General features: G+C 42.7%; 1 protein-coding gene across 5 annotated transcripts in view; it reads right to left on the bottom strand.

The window, feature by feature from the left end:
• Positions 1–14,510, bottom strand: part of LOC306974076 (triple functional domain protein-like) — a 56,359-nt gene that overhangs the window by 18,838 nt on the left and 23,011 nt on the right. For all 5 annotated transcript variants that reach the window (XM_079571188.1, XM_079571189.1, XM_079571190.1 and 2 more), the window contains exons 4-15: positions 12,193–12,307; positions 10,524–10,716; positions 7,802–7,906; positions 7,491–7,687; positions 6,345–6,594; positions 5,512–5,634; positions 4,530–4,721; positions 3,659–3,790; positions 2,287–2,517; positions 1,490–1,612; positions 990–1,181; positions 418–587 (exon numbers count right to left, since the gene is read on the bottom strand). In XM_079571188.1, coding sequence (XP_079427314.1) covers positions 418–587; positions 990–1,181; positions 1,490–1,612; positions 2,287–2,517; positions 3,659–3,790; positions 4,530–4,721; positions 5,512–5,634; positions 6,345–6,594; positions 7,491–7,687; positions 7,802–7,906; positions 10,524–10,716; positions 12,193–12,307 — 2,023 coding nt within the window. The remainder of the gene's footprint in view (positions 1–417; positions 588–989; positions 1,182–1,489; positions 1,613–2,286; positions 2,518–3,658; positions 3,791–4,529; positions 4,722–5,511; positions 5,635–6,344; positions 6,595–7,490; positions 7,688–7,801; positions 7,907–10,523; positions 10,717–12,192; positions 12,308–14,510) is intronic.

The following is a 14,510-nucleotide window of genomic DNA, read 5'->3' as shown; positions in this document are numbered from 1 at the left end:
GGGATCCTGTCATGCAATTAGACGCGCTTATAAAAGAACTTATGTAAGAATGCATTTTAGATCCAATACTCTGGGGAGGGAGATGAATAGAATCAAGAGAAATGTGGGTAGATGATAATGAAGAGGTACTGCAAAAAGGCTGCACGCTTCAACTTCATAAAGGACCATTTAACTTTCTTGTTGCTTCTTTCTCGAGTCTCATTACTGTCTTTAAAGCCGACGTCTTGTGATGTAAATTTTCAAAGCAACAACAAACCGAATCCACACCGGAGACTTGATAATATTCGCCAATCAATAGGCTTTCTAAGCAAGCTGGGGGATTGAAACGAGTGCTTTACACAACAGCTTGCACCTCATCTTTTTTTTTACATTCACAACACATTATAGCTGCCTCCAGTCACCGAAACAGTGCCTTACTTGAGTTGCTGGATGAGGTCTTCTCCCTCCTTGATGACGTTGACGGTGACCTGTAGTGTGGTTTGTTGCTGTTGGCCGAAACGTTTGATGAGGTCTTGTACCGCCTCCACCGACTCGGCATAAACATCGTCCAAGAGCTCTTTTTGAAGCTCCTCTAACCACGTCCACAGCTAGCAAGAAAGAAATAATCCAAACGTCATGTTAGGGAGACAAAATAAATGGTTCACACACAATTCAGAGCTCTCTCTTTAGCAGTTGTGAATGGATCTATCTGGTTGTGGTCAGAATAGTGTTCAGATTAGGAAAAGAATAATATCACTGAAACTGATGAATGCTCCACCATCGCTCTAATAAATGTATTCCTGGAGTTTTTATGATTCTGCTCACTTGCACTTTCACTCAAAATGTTAAACTCTTGCTACTCCGAGCGCCAGGATAGCTGCCACAATAGCTGAAACGCACTCTCCATCGCCATTTGCCTGTTGTTTAAAGAGCGCAGCGAAGCCTCTCATGCACACAAGTGCGCAGCCCACCATCCACTCCACGGTTACGTCAGGCCCCAGCTTGCCTACCTCTTTGACGTGCGTGTGGAAGGCGACAGACATATCCAGCAGGACTTTGCGCTGCTCCACGCGGCGGACAAAGTCTTGGATTCGGTCCTCGAGTTGGTGGGCGGCCTGGTAGATTTCCTCTGGGTCACACTCTCCGGTCTGGGCCAGCTGCTCGGCCGCCTCCAGCAGTTTGTCCGCATTGGTGTACGTATTCTACGGCAGGACAAAAGGTAGAGAGTTTAAAGCAACTACATCAAGACTAGTAAAGGAAAGTTGTGATTTTTACATTTTATTCATACAGGGATTTTGCTAAATAGAACCTTGGTTATTGTGGTCTTGCTTAGATAGGCCAATATATTGATGTAAAATAATTATTTGTAGACAGAAACCAGCCACATACACAGATTAATCAATACATGGAATGAACTAGATGTCTCAGGGCCCTGTACTGATTCAACAAAGAATATACATTTTGGGTTAAACTGTATATTCCTGGTGAAGCCTTGGTAAAGTTGTCGTACCTGTGCGACTTCCTCAAAGTCCTCATGTCGTTTCTGAAGGGCTCGGGCTCGATGCAGAGACTTCCCCACGCCCGTGTGCTTGCTAAGGAAGGCCTCACCGTGGTTCTCTATCCAGTCCAGCACCTGAGAACAAACAGAGAAAGTCAGACATAATGCTACCAGCAGGGGGCACATGTCAGCGTGAGAGACTATGCAAGAGCAGTATGTAACAATGAAAGGGTTCCATCAAAGGGCTCTGCGAAAGGTGTTGCTCCAATCGCTTTATTTTCACACTTGTTTGCCGTGCCCTTGCTATAAACCATATAAGCAGCATCTGCATGGACATATGACCCAGTTCAGTTGCCATGGCAGTAGTTGCCATGCCGACACACTCCCAGATACTCATCGTTCTTTTGGACACCGTGATCCTCTATTATCGCATTTCCTATTTGATCCGAGCACACACTTGGCCACTTACAACATTTACACAGCGCAATGATGAATGACAATGAAGATCGCGCAAATGGCTAAAGGGCATTTTGTGCGGAAACAGAACTGTTGGTGAGATAAAAACCTTTTTATGAGGAGTATGGTGCTTCTAGCCAACAGCCTACCCTACTATTTTCAAATTATTATCTCCCCCTGCTCAAGTCTGCAAAACCAATGCTAAAATTATATCCTGTTCACTTTACAAAACGCAGATGGCTATTTAAGTCAGACTTGCTAGAATGCATTATCAAAACACATACAAATAGGTTACATTTTTAAGCGATCACGGCAAATCACACGTGCACAGCAGTAGACTGAAAGATCTTGACCTGTTGCACGTCCTGCTGAAAGACGCAGAGCTGCAGGCGCTGGTGAAGCCGCACTTTCCGGTGCTGCCAGATATTCTCCAGTTGCCTTTGGTGATGCAGCACCTCGTGGATGATGTCCAGGACATGGTGTACCGCTTTGGAGTAGTTGGCTGAAGCCGTCAGGGAATCCGCACTGCCCGGTGTCAACGGCCTCTGCAGTTTGTCCAACAAGGCTTTTCCATCTTGGCTCACCTTTAATTCACAATGGATTACGCATATCTTTAGGAACGGGAGTTGTTAATTTAGATAATATACTTTTTAAATATTATTACGAACACTCGTGAGAAAACATCCATATTTTGCTTATTTGCTTTTGCTTGGGATCACTACATAAACATTTTTGAATCCTCTTTATTATTTATTATTATCATCATTTCCATATCAAGACACAATTAAGTAATTTTCTCCTCAAACAGTGACTGTTTTGAATCCAGCTTGATTTGAGCCTACAGTGACAATTTTTTTTCAATATTGTGGGACTAAACGGCACAAAGCTGGATGAGCGTTACGGGACGTTAAAGGGATACTTCAGGATTTTTGACATACAGCCTCATTTGCTAGTTACCCATATTGTTGTTGATTTCTGGAGATTTCTTTTTTTTATTCATGCAGTCCTTATATTTGAAGAGTTTAGTGGTGCTAGGCTAGGCTAGTTTTTGGCTTTGGTAAATAGTAGCCTGCATTAAAAACCTCTTCAAAATCATCGGGTCGTCCTCCTAACATTACCACATGTGATTTGTAGAAAGCTCTTTTGTGAATTCCACGTGTAGTAATGCCGGCCGCAGGTAAACAAACTGTAGAGCCGGTAACCTGGAAGATCACTCCCCCGCTGCGTAGCTTACAACCAGGAAGCTGATGCAGCTCAAACATTAGTCCTTTTAAATGTAAAATGGTTCTATTTAAACAAAAATTATTCAGTCAACACAGACATTTATATCAGTAGTCTGGTGCTATAAGTGATTTGCCTCAGGTGCACTGTGCTTGGGTCAGACTGTTTTTAATGCAAGCTACTAGTTACCATAGACATGCGCTAGCCTAGCACTAGCCTAGCATCACTAAACTGTTCAAATATAAGGACTGCATGAATTGAAAAATAAAAATAAAAAATCTCCAGAAATCAACAACACTCTGGAAAACTAGGAAATGAAGCCCTATGACAAAAATCCTGAAATATCCCTTTAACTACAGCTCTATGAATACAAATCCTGACTGACCACCAACGCTAAAAGCACTGAATGAATCTCAACCACGCTGTTGGTCAGTCAGGACGACACACAACTATTACTCCAGAAGCACTTCACGCTATGGTCCATTAGGTGAAAAGACCGGTTACCTCGGAGTAAGCAGACGTTATGTGTTCGTACAGGCCCTGGTGATGATGGATGGCGTCTTCCAAGTCTTGAAGCTCCGAGGGCAAATCCACCTCGCCGCATGCTTTACACCACGAGTCCACATTACCCATGTACTGCAGGCGCAAACACAACAGTTATTCATAAAACGCTGCCACTGACATGAACAGCATTGCACCACAGACAGAGCCAGAGACTGTGTCGGTGTCTACATGCTTTATGCTACGAGTCACAAGTTTAGTCAGACTTACTGATCGGGGACATGCATTGCGCCTGTTATTCGTATATAAGGTTCATAGCTCTTTTAGTACTATAAGTATGAATTACTATCCAGGGGAAACTTCCACTCGTAAACAATTGGAGATTTCTTTTCGGCGGATGCACATCTACCAAAAAAATCTAGAAAATTTGCTGTTTCATTTCAACACAAACATAAAAGCAGTTTGCGACAGCTTTATATATTGGTTTGGAAAAACTCATAACACCCCTGGCCCCTGCTTAAGAAAGTGCTTATGTGCTTTTCAGCCAGTGAATCATGCCACAGTCTCCCATCTAATGAGCTCAGCCAGGACTAACACTAAGATAAGAAATGCTTTGCTTCTGTTCTGCATATTATGTAAAAATATGTTAATTTCTTCTTTTGTTTGTCTGTTTAGATTTAATGAAGGCAAATGGCTTTCCCCCCCCCCCCCCCCCAAATCCACAAACACTTCATGTGATCCATTTGTACTTTAAAGGTCATTCTCTCAGTGTTGCATTCCCCTCAACACCACAAAGCCCTCTCACCAAGAAGCTCGATGCCAAATCGACAAAAGCTTTCATGTTGTAGTATTTGTATCATTATAATGGTCTTACCTTGTCACATTTCTGGTGAAAACTAGCAGACATCTCTAATAAAGTGCTTCGTTCATCTAGGGCAGCAGCGAAGGCCTTCCATTCCTGCTCTAACTGACTGGAGATCTGCTTTATCTGCTGCGAAGCGTAGTGACCCGACTCCAACAGCCTGTTGCCCACCGACATGATGCGGTTGATGTTGACGTATACATTCTGTAAAAGAAGTAAACAGACCGTGTTTGTGAGGGACACGTCTCTTCAGCAAAAACATCATCCTGATGTAGATTCACTTTGCTTTTCTCTGTGGATCTGAATTGTACCTGCAATGCCCTGATGAAGGTCTTTTTGTAATTGAAAATTGAGTTTAACTAAAACTGGTTTAGCAATATTGTACTGGGTTGCATCATTTCCAACAACAAAAAATGCAAATTGCGATTTTATGACAAGAATGGCAATCTTGATTAAATTTGCTACTCATGTTTTGAAATCAAGATGCAGTTCATGGAGCACATTTTAAGCATACGTGTCATATGAACCAAATTTCAGAACATGTTTGCATGACATAAAACCTCATGAACACTGGCCATTTTGTCATTTCCAAAAGATATTGTACTTTATAAATGACTGCAGACTGTGATTTGCTTATCCCAACCATACAAATTGCCAAATTGCAGCGGGTAAACCGTAAAAGAGAGCAACAGACTGACACTATCTTGTTTCATTCTGCACACATGCAGAAAGGAAGGAATACAGATAGATCGCTCATATCGACTGTTTCATAATAGTTATGTAAGGCCAGCAGTGGCTGAAGAATAGGATTACTTAATGCCCACAAGTTGCAAACACAGTAATGTGCACATACACACACTCCAGCTCCAAACAAACACTCCAGCATGCCCAGAGGTTAACTGAAGTACATGATTATGCAGAGCACGGCACACGCGCAATGGTCCGAGTGGGTGGAACACACCACCTCCTGCTTTTCTGTTTGCTATCGTCTTACCATGCAGTTCATCGCAAAGTGGTTGTGCTGGGTTTGCAGCTCTGCAGCATGAGGGTGGTTGTTCCCGATCTCTGTGTAGCCCGCCAGAAACAAACCCTTGTTGTGCATGATCCAGTCAAACATCTACAACACAGAAAACAGGACGATCATGAGAACAACGCAACACTGATCAAAGATTTTGACAGACTATTGTTTGGGTGAAGTGCCCGTCGATAACAGAATGCCATATTAAAAACAAAGCTGTCGTATTTCTTGGTTAAATACTGAGAAATGGTTGAGCTCCATTAAGATGATCCTCTCAGGCTTCCCTAGAGAACAACTTGTGGCCTATGGTGTCCTAGCAACAAGCCCCTACTACTGCAGTGTATCCAAGACTACAGCTCCTGACTCCAAAGCGGCAACGTGCTACTTTATTCAGCTCGCTCAAACAAGCATCTCAGAATTTGCCAACTCTTTGGCCTCGTTTTAGTCCATTTGGTGCTGCAGCAATCTTCACCCGAGCTGTCAAGAGTGGCAGCCAGGTGCTTGCATCAATTCACCAATTCTGTTGTTCTGTGGTGAGAGGTGCTACAGCGTAAAGGGAATAACAACTTAAATTGCATTTTTTTATTACTATATGGAGGGGAAATGGAGAAATGAACAACATGCAAAAACAATTCAAAGTTACTGATCTAAATCTAAACCATGATGCAACAGAACTTTCTAGTTCTAAACCCTGAAACAACATAGCGCAGCACCTAACAGACATCAATGGTTTGTAGTAAGTAGGCTATAATGAGGAGATAGCAAATGTGTTATAGATTACAATTGCCTCTCTGTGACCCCACACTGACCTTCTCTGCATCCTGTTCGAAGAGCCGGAGCTGGAAACACTGGTCGAGTTGAAGCTTGCGGACGTGCCACGTCTGATGTAGCTGCTGCCGAGTGGAGTGTAACTTGTCCAAGAGCTGAGTTATCCGTGGCACAAGGCCCTGGACGTCTGTGTTACAAACCCCACTGCTGCTACTGCTGCTGCCGCCGCTGCCCCCTGTGCTGCCATTACGCTTGGAGAAAGACTCAGTGCTCTGGATTCGCTGGAGTAACCTGGAAATGCACACACAAAAAGGGAGGGTTAACTGTAAAATGTGGAGTCGTAAACGCAGAGACAAGATCATATTCTCATGTAGCCCATTTTCCCCTCAACAGAAATGTCTGAAAAAGGCTAATCAGCTATGTGGTAACAAGCAGGGCTGGGACAAAATATCAGAATACTTTCAATACTTGTGTTTGGAGCCATTCTTGTCATCCAGTCCTTTATTTTCCAGTAATAGCACTTTGCTACATTACTGGTTTATAAACTTTGGACACATGACTGTTTTATTTTTACACAATTTAAGGTAAACATATCACTTATCGTAATTATTTACTGTATTGCCATACGTATCGGATCAGTCCCTGAGTATCGTGATACGTATCTGATCAGCCCAGCCCTAGTAACAAAAAAAAATCTATCTTGAAATACAAAGTGAATCATAGTTTGATGAGGTTTCAGACTATTAAAAGAAACACAGTAGTGACGGTGGAAGTGAAGCTGTGTGACACTTTTCTTGCAAAAGTCTCACAAAAGAATCTGAAATCAGTACTGCAGCTGGGAATCAAAGCGTTTATAGAACAGTGAGCGATCTTTTTTACTTCATTCAGACAGAGCTGATTTAGCCAAATGCAGTGCAGTCATTGTAGAATTTGACACTCGGGGAATGGAGGGGCAGAAAAGAGCTCTTCCTGAATCATAGACAAAGGTTCTACGAGTTCTCCAATCGTTTCCCCTTTGCCTCTTCTCATAAGTTACCACATAATAAGTGTATTGTGGAAAAAATTAAATAAACGAATCAGGGATGAATGCACCATCCATTAAAGGCTGTATAATATAATAAGCTCTTGTTATGAATATACTCCCAAGCAGCTTTAGTCTTTTTATGACGGAACATTAAAGTTCTTACCGTTGCCCCTCTGTGTCCAGCTCTTCTATGGGAGCTTTTATGACTTTCTTCTTCAGCGCCGCATGCTCTTCTATCATTTTCCGGGCTCCATCCAAGTCTTGGGGAAAGTCTTTTCTCGACACCGTTTCGTGCATCTCCTCGAGTCGGGCCAACATCTGGGTGGCGTGACCAGAGAATTCCTCAAATGCCACGCGCACCTGAATGCAACAAGGCAAAACACGGGCCATGTTACAAAGCGCTGTCCTCAGCAAAAGCCTTTATGTGCAGTCAATGGGGAATTCAAGCCCTTATTTTGAGTGAGTCGTTCATACCTCGATCCACTCTTCATGATTGTACTCCAGGCTGCCGTCAAAGTCTGCCGTCAACTGGGAGGGGTCTACAACCTTTGTAAGGCCCTCCAGTGACACCATTGTTGTCTAGAGGGAACAGGAAAGCAGGTTTTAATGTTGCTTAATCAAATTGGGTTATCATTTTTTCTATAATAAACCCGAAAAGTAATCACAACAGGAAAATTTAATGCACAAAAAAATGCAATACATCGATAGATATAATAACAATGCAGAGGCTAGTAAAAATTCCCAATGAGAAACCAGCCTGTGTTGAAAACCTACTGTACTGCAGAAGACAAAGATTAAATGGTCCTGTCTCCATATTATTCTTTTTTTTAAAGCAGTACTAAGTAACTCATGCCCCTAGAGGCCATAAGCGCCACTGCAGGTGTCGTAACATGTTGCGTTTTTTTACTCATTAATTGTCCGTAAGAGTAAATACTGACAGAAAAGACAAAGGGAGAGAGGGATATTGTACATCCAATATTTTTTTTCACTCAAACTTGGCTGTAAGTACTGTATAAGTGGCGCTAGCCCACTGTTAGCGTTGCCCGTTAGCCTGTTAGCTTCTTCTTTGTGATTCCATGAGTGTGTATTGGGGCCTCCGAACCGGTGGCGATGAAGTTGCAATTGTGGTTTTCTGGCCAGAGACACCAGGGGTAGATGAAAGACCCCCAATCATCCCATCAACACTTGTATTACCTCCAAAGGGTCTACAAAAAGGATTTATTAAGGTAAACAAGTTACTTACTACTGCTTTAATATATTTTGTATGTATTATTTTTTTGTAATGCAGAAATGTAAGGAAAATCAAGTCCAACAAGAACAACAAAACAAGTTTAAGAGGTGAATTTCGTCAATATTTTCTGTTGTGGCATAATTGTACAAGCAATAGTTGCCAGGCAGTAGATATTTTACATGTTATGTTTATTTTAAGTTTTCCGTATTTATCTGATTCCATATCATTACCTGGAAAATACTAACCATGCTTCCTGGTGTTTACAGTCTTTATCCTGGGTTAGGACACGGGCTATGATTAGTCATATTACCAGTTGTTTGTCCTGTTTCCTAGAGTTCAGATTATTTCCCTCACCATTACAATTTTAGAAACTGTGCCATTCCCATCTTATTACTGTGCAGTAAAGAAAAGTGCTACTGAAAATCCTTAATCGAGTTTCTCTTCGAACGGCAATCAGATTTTGCGGAATCAACTTCAAAAATACAGTGAGGAAATATCTCCCCGTTTGTTTTCAGTGCTTCTGTATTTCTGCTAAGCCACCTCCGCACAACTCCCCCACACACATGGCCAGAGATGGATGAAGACACAACCAGGGCGAGATAGCTTTGTTCAGGCCAAACAATACGGAGTTCCACCGCCACCCTTGGGTGAAAAAAAAGCTCGCCGGCGTTCGCCAGAGGAAGGTACATTCTCCATTGTTGTTGGAGATAATTGATTTGCACTTGAATGGGTGAAAGGGACAGGGACAGTCAAGGCTGCTTTCTTGCACCGTAGAGTGAAAGGTTTTGTGGCTTTTGTTTTTTAAAATCAAACCATTGTGCTTTTGTTTGTAGCTGATTCAAATGAGAAAAACACAGTGAAATGAATCATGACTTATAAGCTTGCAGTCGCTCATTGGTTTCAAATGCGATGTAGTGCAAAGCGATAATATCATATCAGTCAATACGCGGAGTCCAATATTCAATAAAAGGGGATTCTTAAAACACAATGAAGTGCGTAGTGGCCACATTGTTGAAGCAAAGCATTTAAAAAAATAATCTATTGGCAATACTACTGAAGCTTTTTAATAGAAGCTTCAAACAGCATCCACTTCACTATGCACTGAAGCAGAGAAAGGGTGAGGATAAATGTGATTCACGAGGCAGGCCAATGGTCACACATTGACAAGCCAGATCAATGGCACCGACGCATGGCAGTGCAGCTGTTGGATGATTGTAGCCAGCCCATGTGGCAGCTGGCTATTCTTCCAATCAAATAATCAATAATCTGTCATCAGCCTGAGGGCCAGCAAAGACAGTTTCCACTGTTGAAACATGCTGTTGAATTGCAATTGTAATGGTCCAGGTTGGAATCAGTGCAGACAGTTCTGTTAAATAACACATGACTGAGCGGGCAGAGGAAAAAGAAACAGTCGTTATCAAACAGCATTATTAAAGAGTTTCCATTGAGGAGAAGGCATCTTCAATGGGTTGAACTCCAGAGCATAGCCTGCCCTTATTTTACACCCACCGTCATTAAAATACATGAAAAACGACATTAAAGAGCGGTGAAATAGAACTTTAACTTAGGCAGAACACCATTTAGACCCTATTTGCAACAATCTCTCGATGATCTCATAAAGTCTAATGCACTGTTTTACCAGAAGAATTAAAGCCAGGAATATTCTGCAGTGGGCTCTACATGCAGTGGTCATAAATTATATTCCTTCTGATTGACGGCTGGCTGGTAGCACACTCTGTGCACCGACAGAAGCAGCAGTGGAAAGAAGCTGACAAGGAAAATCTACACAACATCTCGCACTCAGCAGACTGCAAATTATAGTTTTTATAGGATTATCATGTCACCATGTTATTAGTAGACATGTGTAATGTTTGTTATCAAGAATACTTCATTCATCGCAGATAAGCTAAAACACCGCAAACATTATGCTAAATGGAAAAGTTATTGTCATTTTTTTTTGTTCACCTCAAATTCAAACTTGGAGCTCCCAAAGTTGGTCTTCTGCTTCTGCCAGAAGTTGTCTGGTTTGATGATGAGTGCGACGTGGATGCAGGAGGGGAAGGACTCCTGCAGGATCTTCAGCAGTGGCTTGATGCTGTCCCATTTGGAGCCGCGCATATCAACGATGACAGTGAAGCCATGTTTACACACGTCCTCGCTGGAGCAGAGGGAAGCAGGTCGCACGCGTGGGCGGCAGTAGAGGAGATAAGGGAGGGATTGAGCGATGGGAGATTGAGGAGAGTATAATCCGGGCAGGGAGGGACAGATGACAGGCGTGGGAAAAGATGACAGAGGGATGGAGGGAGAGGAGAAGCCGACACACCAGGAAGATGGGGAGAAAAAAAGAGAACAGAATGAAAACAAACCACGAGATGACGCATTTTCTATATGGTGGACAGCCTACGCAGTAAAAACACACAGCTCTCACACACACACACCCACGCAGCAAGCCCCACACCCACACACAAAGCTGCAACAAATGTGAGATTATGTATAAAAACAGTCATCAGCACATTTTGTGCTCCAGCAGCCTCCTCTCCCTATGGTGCAAGGAGCTGTGCTTGACATCAAGCTCACAGGCACACACTTACTGTATCTACTACTCATCACCACAGAGCTCTTTTTAACAGACATCTACATCCACATCCATAACAGCAGTGGATATTTTTTCCAAAGAAATACCTCACAGTAGGGTGAATCCGACATTTTTCCTCAATCCCAAAACTGTCCTATCAACACCTTTATCAAAAGCTGCACACAAGATACTGCAAGTACACAACGCATAAGTAGTTACCCTTACAATTTCCTCCCAGCGTTTGAGAGCTGTCAGTGAAGGCTCCCTCATGCTTCCAAACCACAGATGGCGAATGATAATAACATACGCTTAGGAGGAGCAGATGGAGAGATCTGCAGACGATGGCACGGATGGTAAGGAGGATTACCTGTCGAGGCACTGGTCCTCACTGGTCCACTCGGGTCCACTCGGGCTGCAGCTGCACGGTCTCTGCTACTGCGACACTTGTTTTGCTTTCACACACACTCTCTCTCGCTCCCTCTCGTCGCACACACCTCCTCCTCCTCACACATGCGCTCTAATCCCCCTCCTCCCTCTCCATCGCATTGCCTGCGCCCATCATCCGTCATCTGCTAATTTGTTTTCAGCATCGTTTTTTGGGGAAGCTTTTGCTCTAGAGTCAGTGGGTTTAGAGAGTACTCACGCCCCTCTATTTATTCCTGTTATCACGCGGACGTCTAAAAAAGCTTAAATTATTTAGCATATTTACCCTTTAAAAAGGTTTATAAAATATCCTGTACTTTTTCTTTTTCATTGATTACAAAATAAACAGATGTGATTTCAGCATCTGACTGCTACATACAAATATAAATAAATTAAAGAGGTCCAAAAACTCTGAAGTAGCTGTATCTATCACACTATTTCGCTTGAAGGATTGCATATTGATTTCACAGCAGTAACACAGCAAACTAGTCTTGACTTGCTCTCTCTCCCGCTCACTCTCTCCTCTCACATGCTCTGCCCAGTGCTCACGTGTTGGCGCTGGTGGTGTGAGCATGAAGCATGCATTCACATAGGCTCAAAAAGGGATGGGGGGGGAAAAGACACACAAGTAAATACCTGGGGATGCTGGCAAGGTATGCAATCAGCCTCCTCAGATCTTCCTGTCGTATTCTGTCGTGATTACTACGAGACGGAAATGTCAACACGGGACCACCACGTCTGTCTCTGCCACCTGGAGAAACCCAAAAGCCAGAGTTAATAAGGTCCTATCTTATGCTGTATTTGGGATTTGAACTACTCCTGCGCAACTTCACACTGCCCTTTTGTGGTAGAACTTCAAATAATGTGTGCGTCTAGAAAATACTTAAAGGGCATAAGACATTATGTAAAAAGACACCGTCGTGTTGGACAAAATGTCAGTGCCACAAATGTGACCTGCCGCTGTGGTCAAAAGAGGAACGTCTGCTAGTCGGAGAAAATGTTACAACGAAGCTCAAAAAGTCGATCTTGTATAACATTAGCAAAGCTGCAAAATCCAACTTGACCAATCTGATATGGTTAAAAGACGGGGCATTACATTTATGATATTCGCAAATATGAGAGTGGAATACTAAAGCCAGAGAGTGAGCTCAGCGTATAAATGAGTGATAGACTTGATAAATGAGAAACGCTGAGTCAAATGCCCTTCGAAGCAGATTTAGCATCCATCTGAATGGCGAGCCGTCTGCTACAAAGTCTGCTCTAAAGAAAGCTTTTTAGTCATGAAAAAACATAACATGGGTCTTTAGAAAGAAATTACAAACCATTACTCAAAATCGACTAGGTAGTATGGAATATAGCGCCACACTAGCGTCGAAGTGTTACATGGACAAATCCAAGACATGATGAACACTCAAAATATATTAAAAACCTAAGTTGTTTTTGGTCAGCATTACTAATCACACGCATGGAGGGTGTCAGACATTTATGCAATTTTTTTAGTTGCTATGAGAGTGTAGTAGACTATTTTGACAAGTTAGCTAATCACATTGCCATTATCACTTGGTAGCATTTTTAAGCAAAATACTTCATCACTATATATGTCAGCATATTTGGTCTCGTACATACTGTTGGCAATATTTCCAGCTGACGGTGCAGAGCGAATTAGTCACTCAAGCTGAGCAGTTGAATAAAATGAATAAATACTTTTCTTCCTTTGGAGTTTGACATTTACAGTAGTGGCCATAGTATACGGAGCGGATGTTAATAGAAAAAAGAAAGTGTTTGTAGATAATGAACCCGCACAGGAGATTTTGCGCATGTGAAGTGGTTGAGGGTTTACTCCGCTGGTGCATGTACTTTAGACCTCTCTTGTGTTGAATTATTGAGTCTGAGGTGAATGGCTGTCTGTCAGTGTACGTCTCTGTGTCAGTCCTACAACCCACTAGCCACACAGGTGACCACTGAGAAAGCAAAATATGTTGGCATTCACTGAGCATTGCTTGGCGCTAAAATGCAAACAATCGGTGTGATAAATTAGGGCCAAAAATCCCAGCAGTAGCAGAAGGCATCAGAGTGCATCACGCTTGAAAAGGCTGGAGACAGTAATGACTGAACAAATAATGAGTCACTGCTATCAATCCACGCATCATGCTATTTCCATCATAACAAGCCTGCACGAAGAACGCTGTACTTTGTCTCCAGAAATTAATACATTTGTGACCTTTAACACTAATTAATTTAACACAAAATAGTCCGACTTTTCTGCAAATAAAATCAAAGATACGTAAATAGTTAGACAGTGTGTTCATTGAGGTAGCGAACCCCGACATCACTTTGGCGATTTCTATTAATTTTGTTTTTTGTTTATGAGAAGCCAGTACATTGGGCTATTGCCAAAGAAAATGAACAAAAACCTACTTCACATTAGCCCCATTCTATGATTTCTGCGTTAACTTCTTATGTATTCTGGTGGCTAGTTCATTTCAATCGGATTTAAATTTTGTCAAGAGTAATTCATGTCTTGTGTACATTGAAATCGGCTTTGCACTTTGTTCAGAATCCATCGAAAAACTTAATTGGAGGATTTATTCAAAAACAATAGTGCTCTCACGTGGTGTGAATGTGAACGGGCTGATTACATTGCCACACACGGCACACAGTGAGTGAGCGGCGCAGAGCTGGGTTGCTGTGCGCCTGTGGGCTCGACCCGGCTGCTGGCACAGAGACACCGAGCTCGCGCTCACGTGGCTGACAGTAACACGAGTCCGCCCGGGAGCGTGGGCAATTTATTAGAGGGTACAATTGGGGATAATAGGCTTAGCTCCATTTACCCCTTCTTTTCAGCGAACGCTCTGTACCCCCCCGGTTGACTTCTAAAGCTAATTACGATGCCAGCGTGTGCTTATAGGAGGCGCGGGCTGTGGTACGCCATCGCCATGGCAACACAGCGCAGT

This window comes from Gobius niger, assembly GCF_951799975.1.
Source record: "Gobius niger genome assembly, chromosome: 14".
Lineage (NCBI taxonomy): Eukaryota > Metazoa > Chordata > Actinopteri > Gobiiformes > Gobiidae > Gobius > Gobius niger.
Note: the sequence above shows the minus strand (reverse complement) of the source record. Positions and strands in the feature narration are given on the sequence as shown.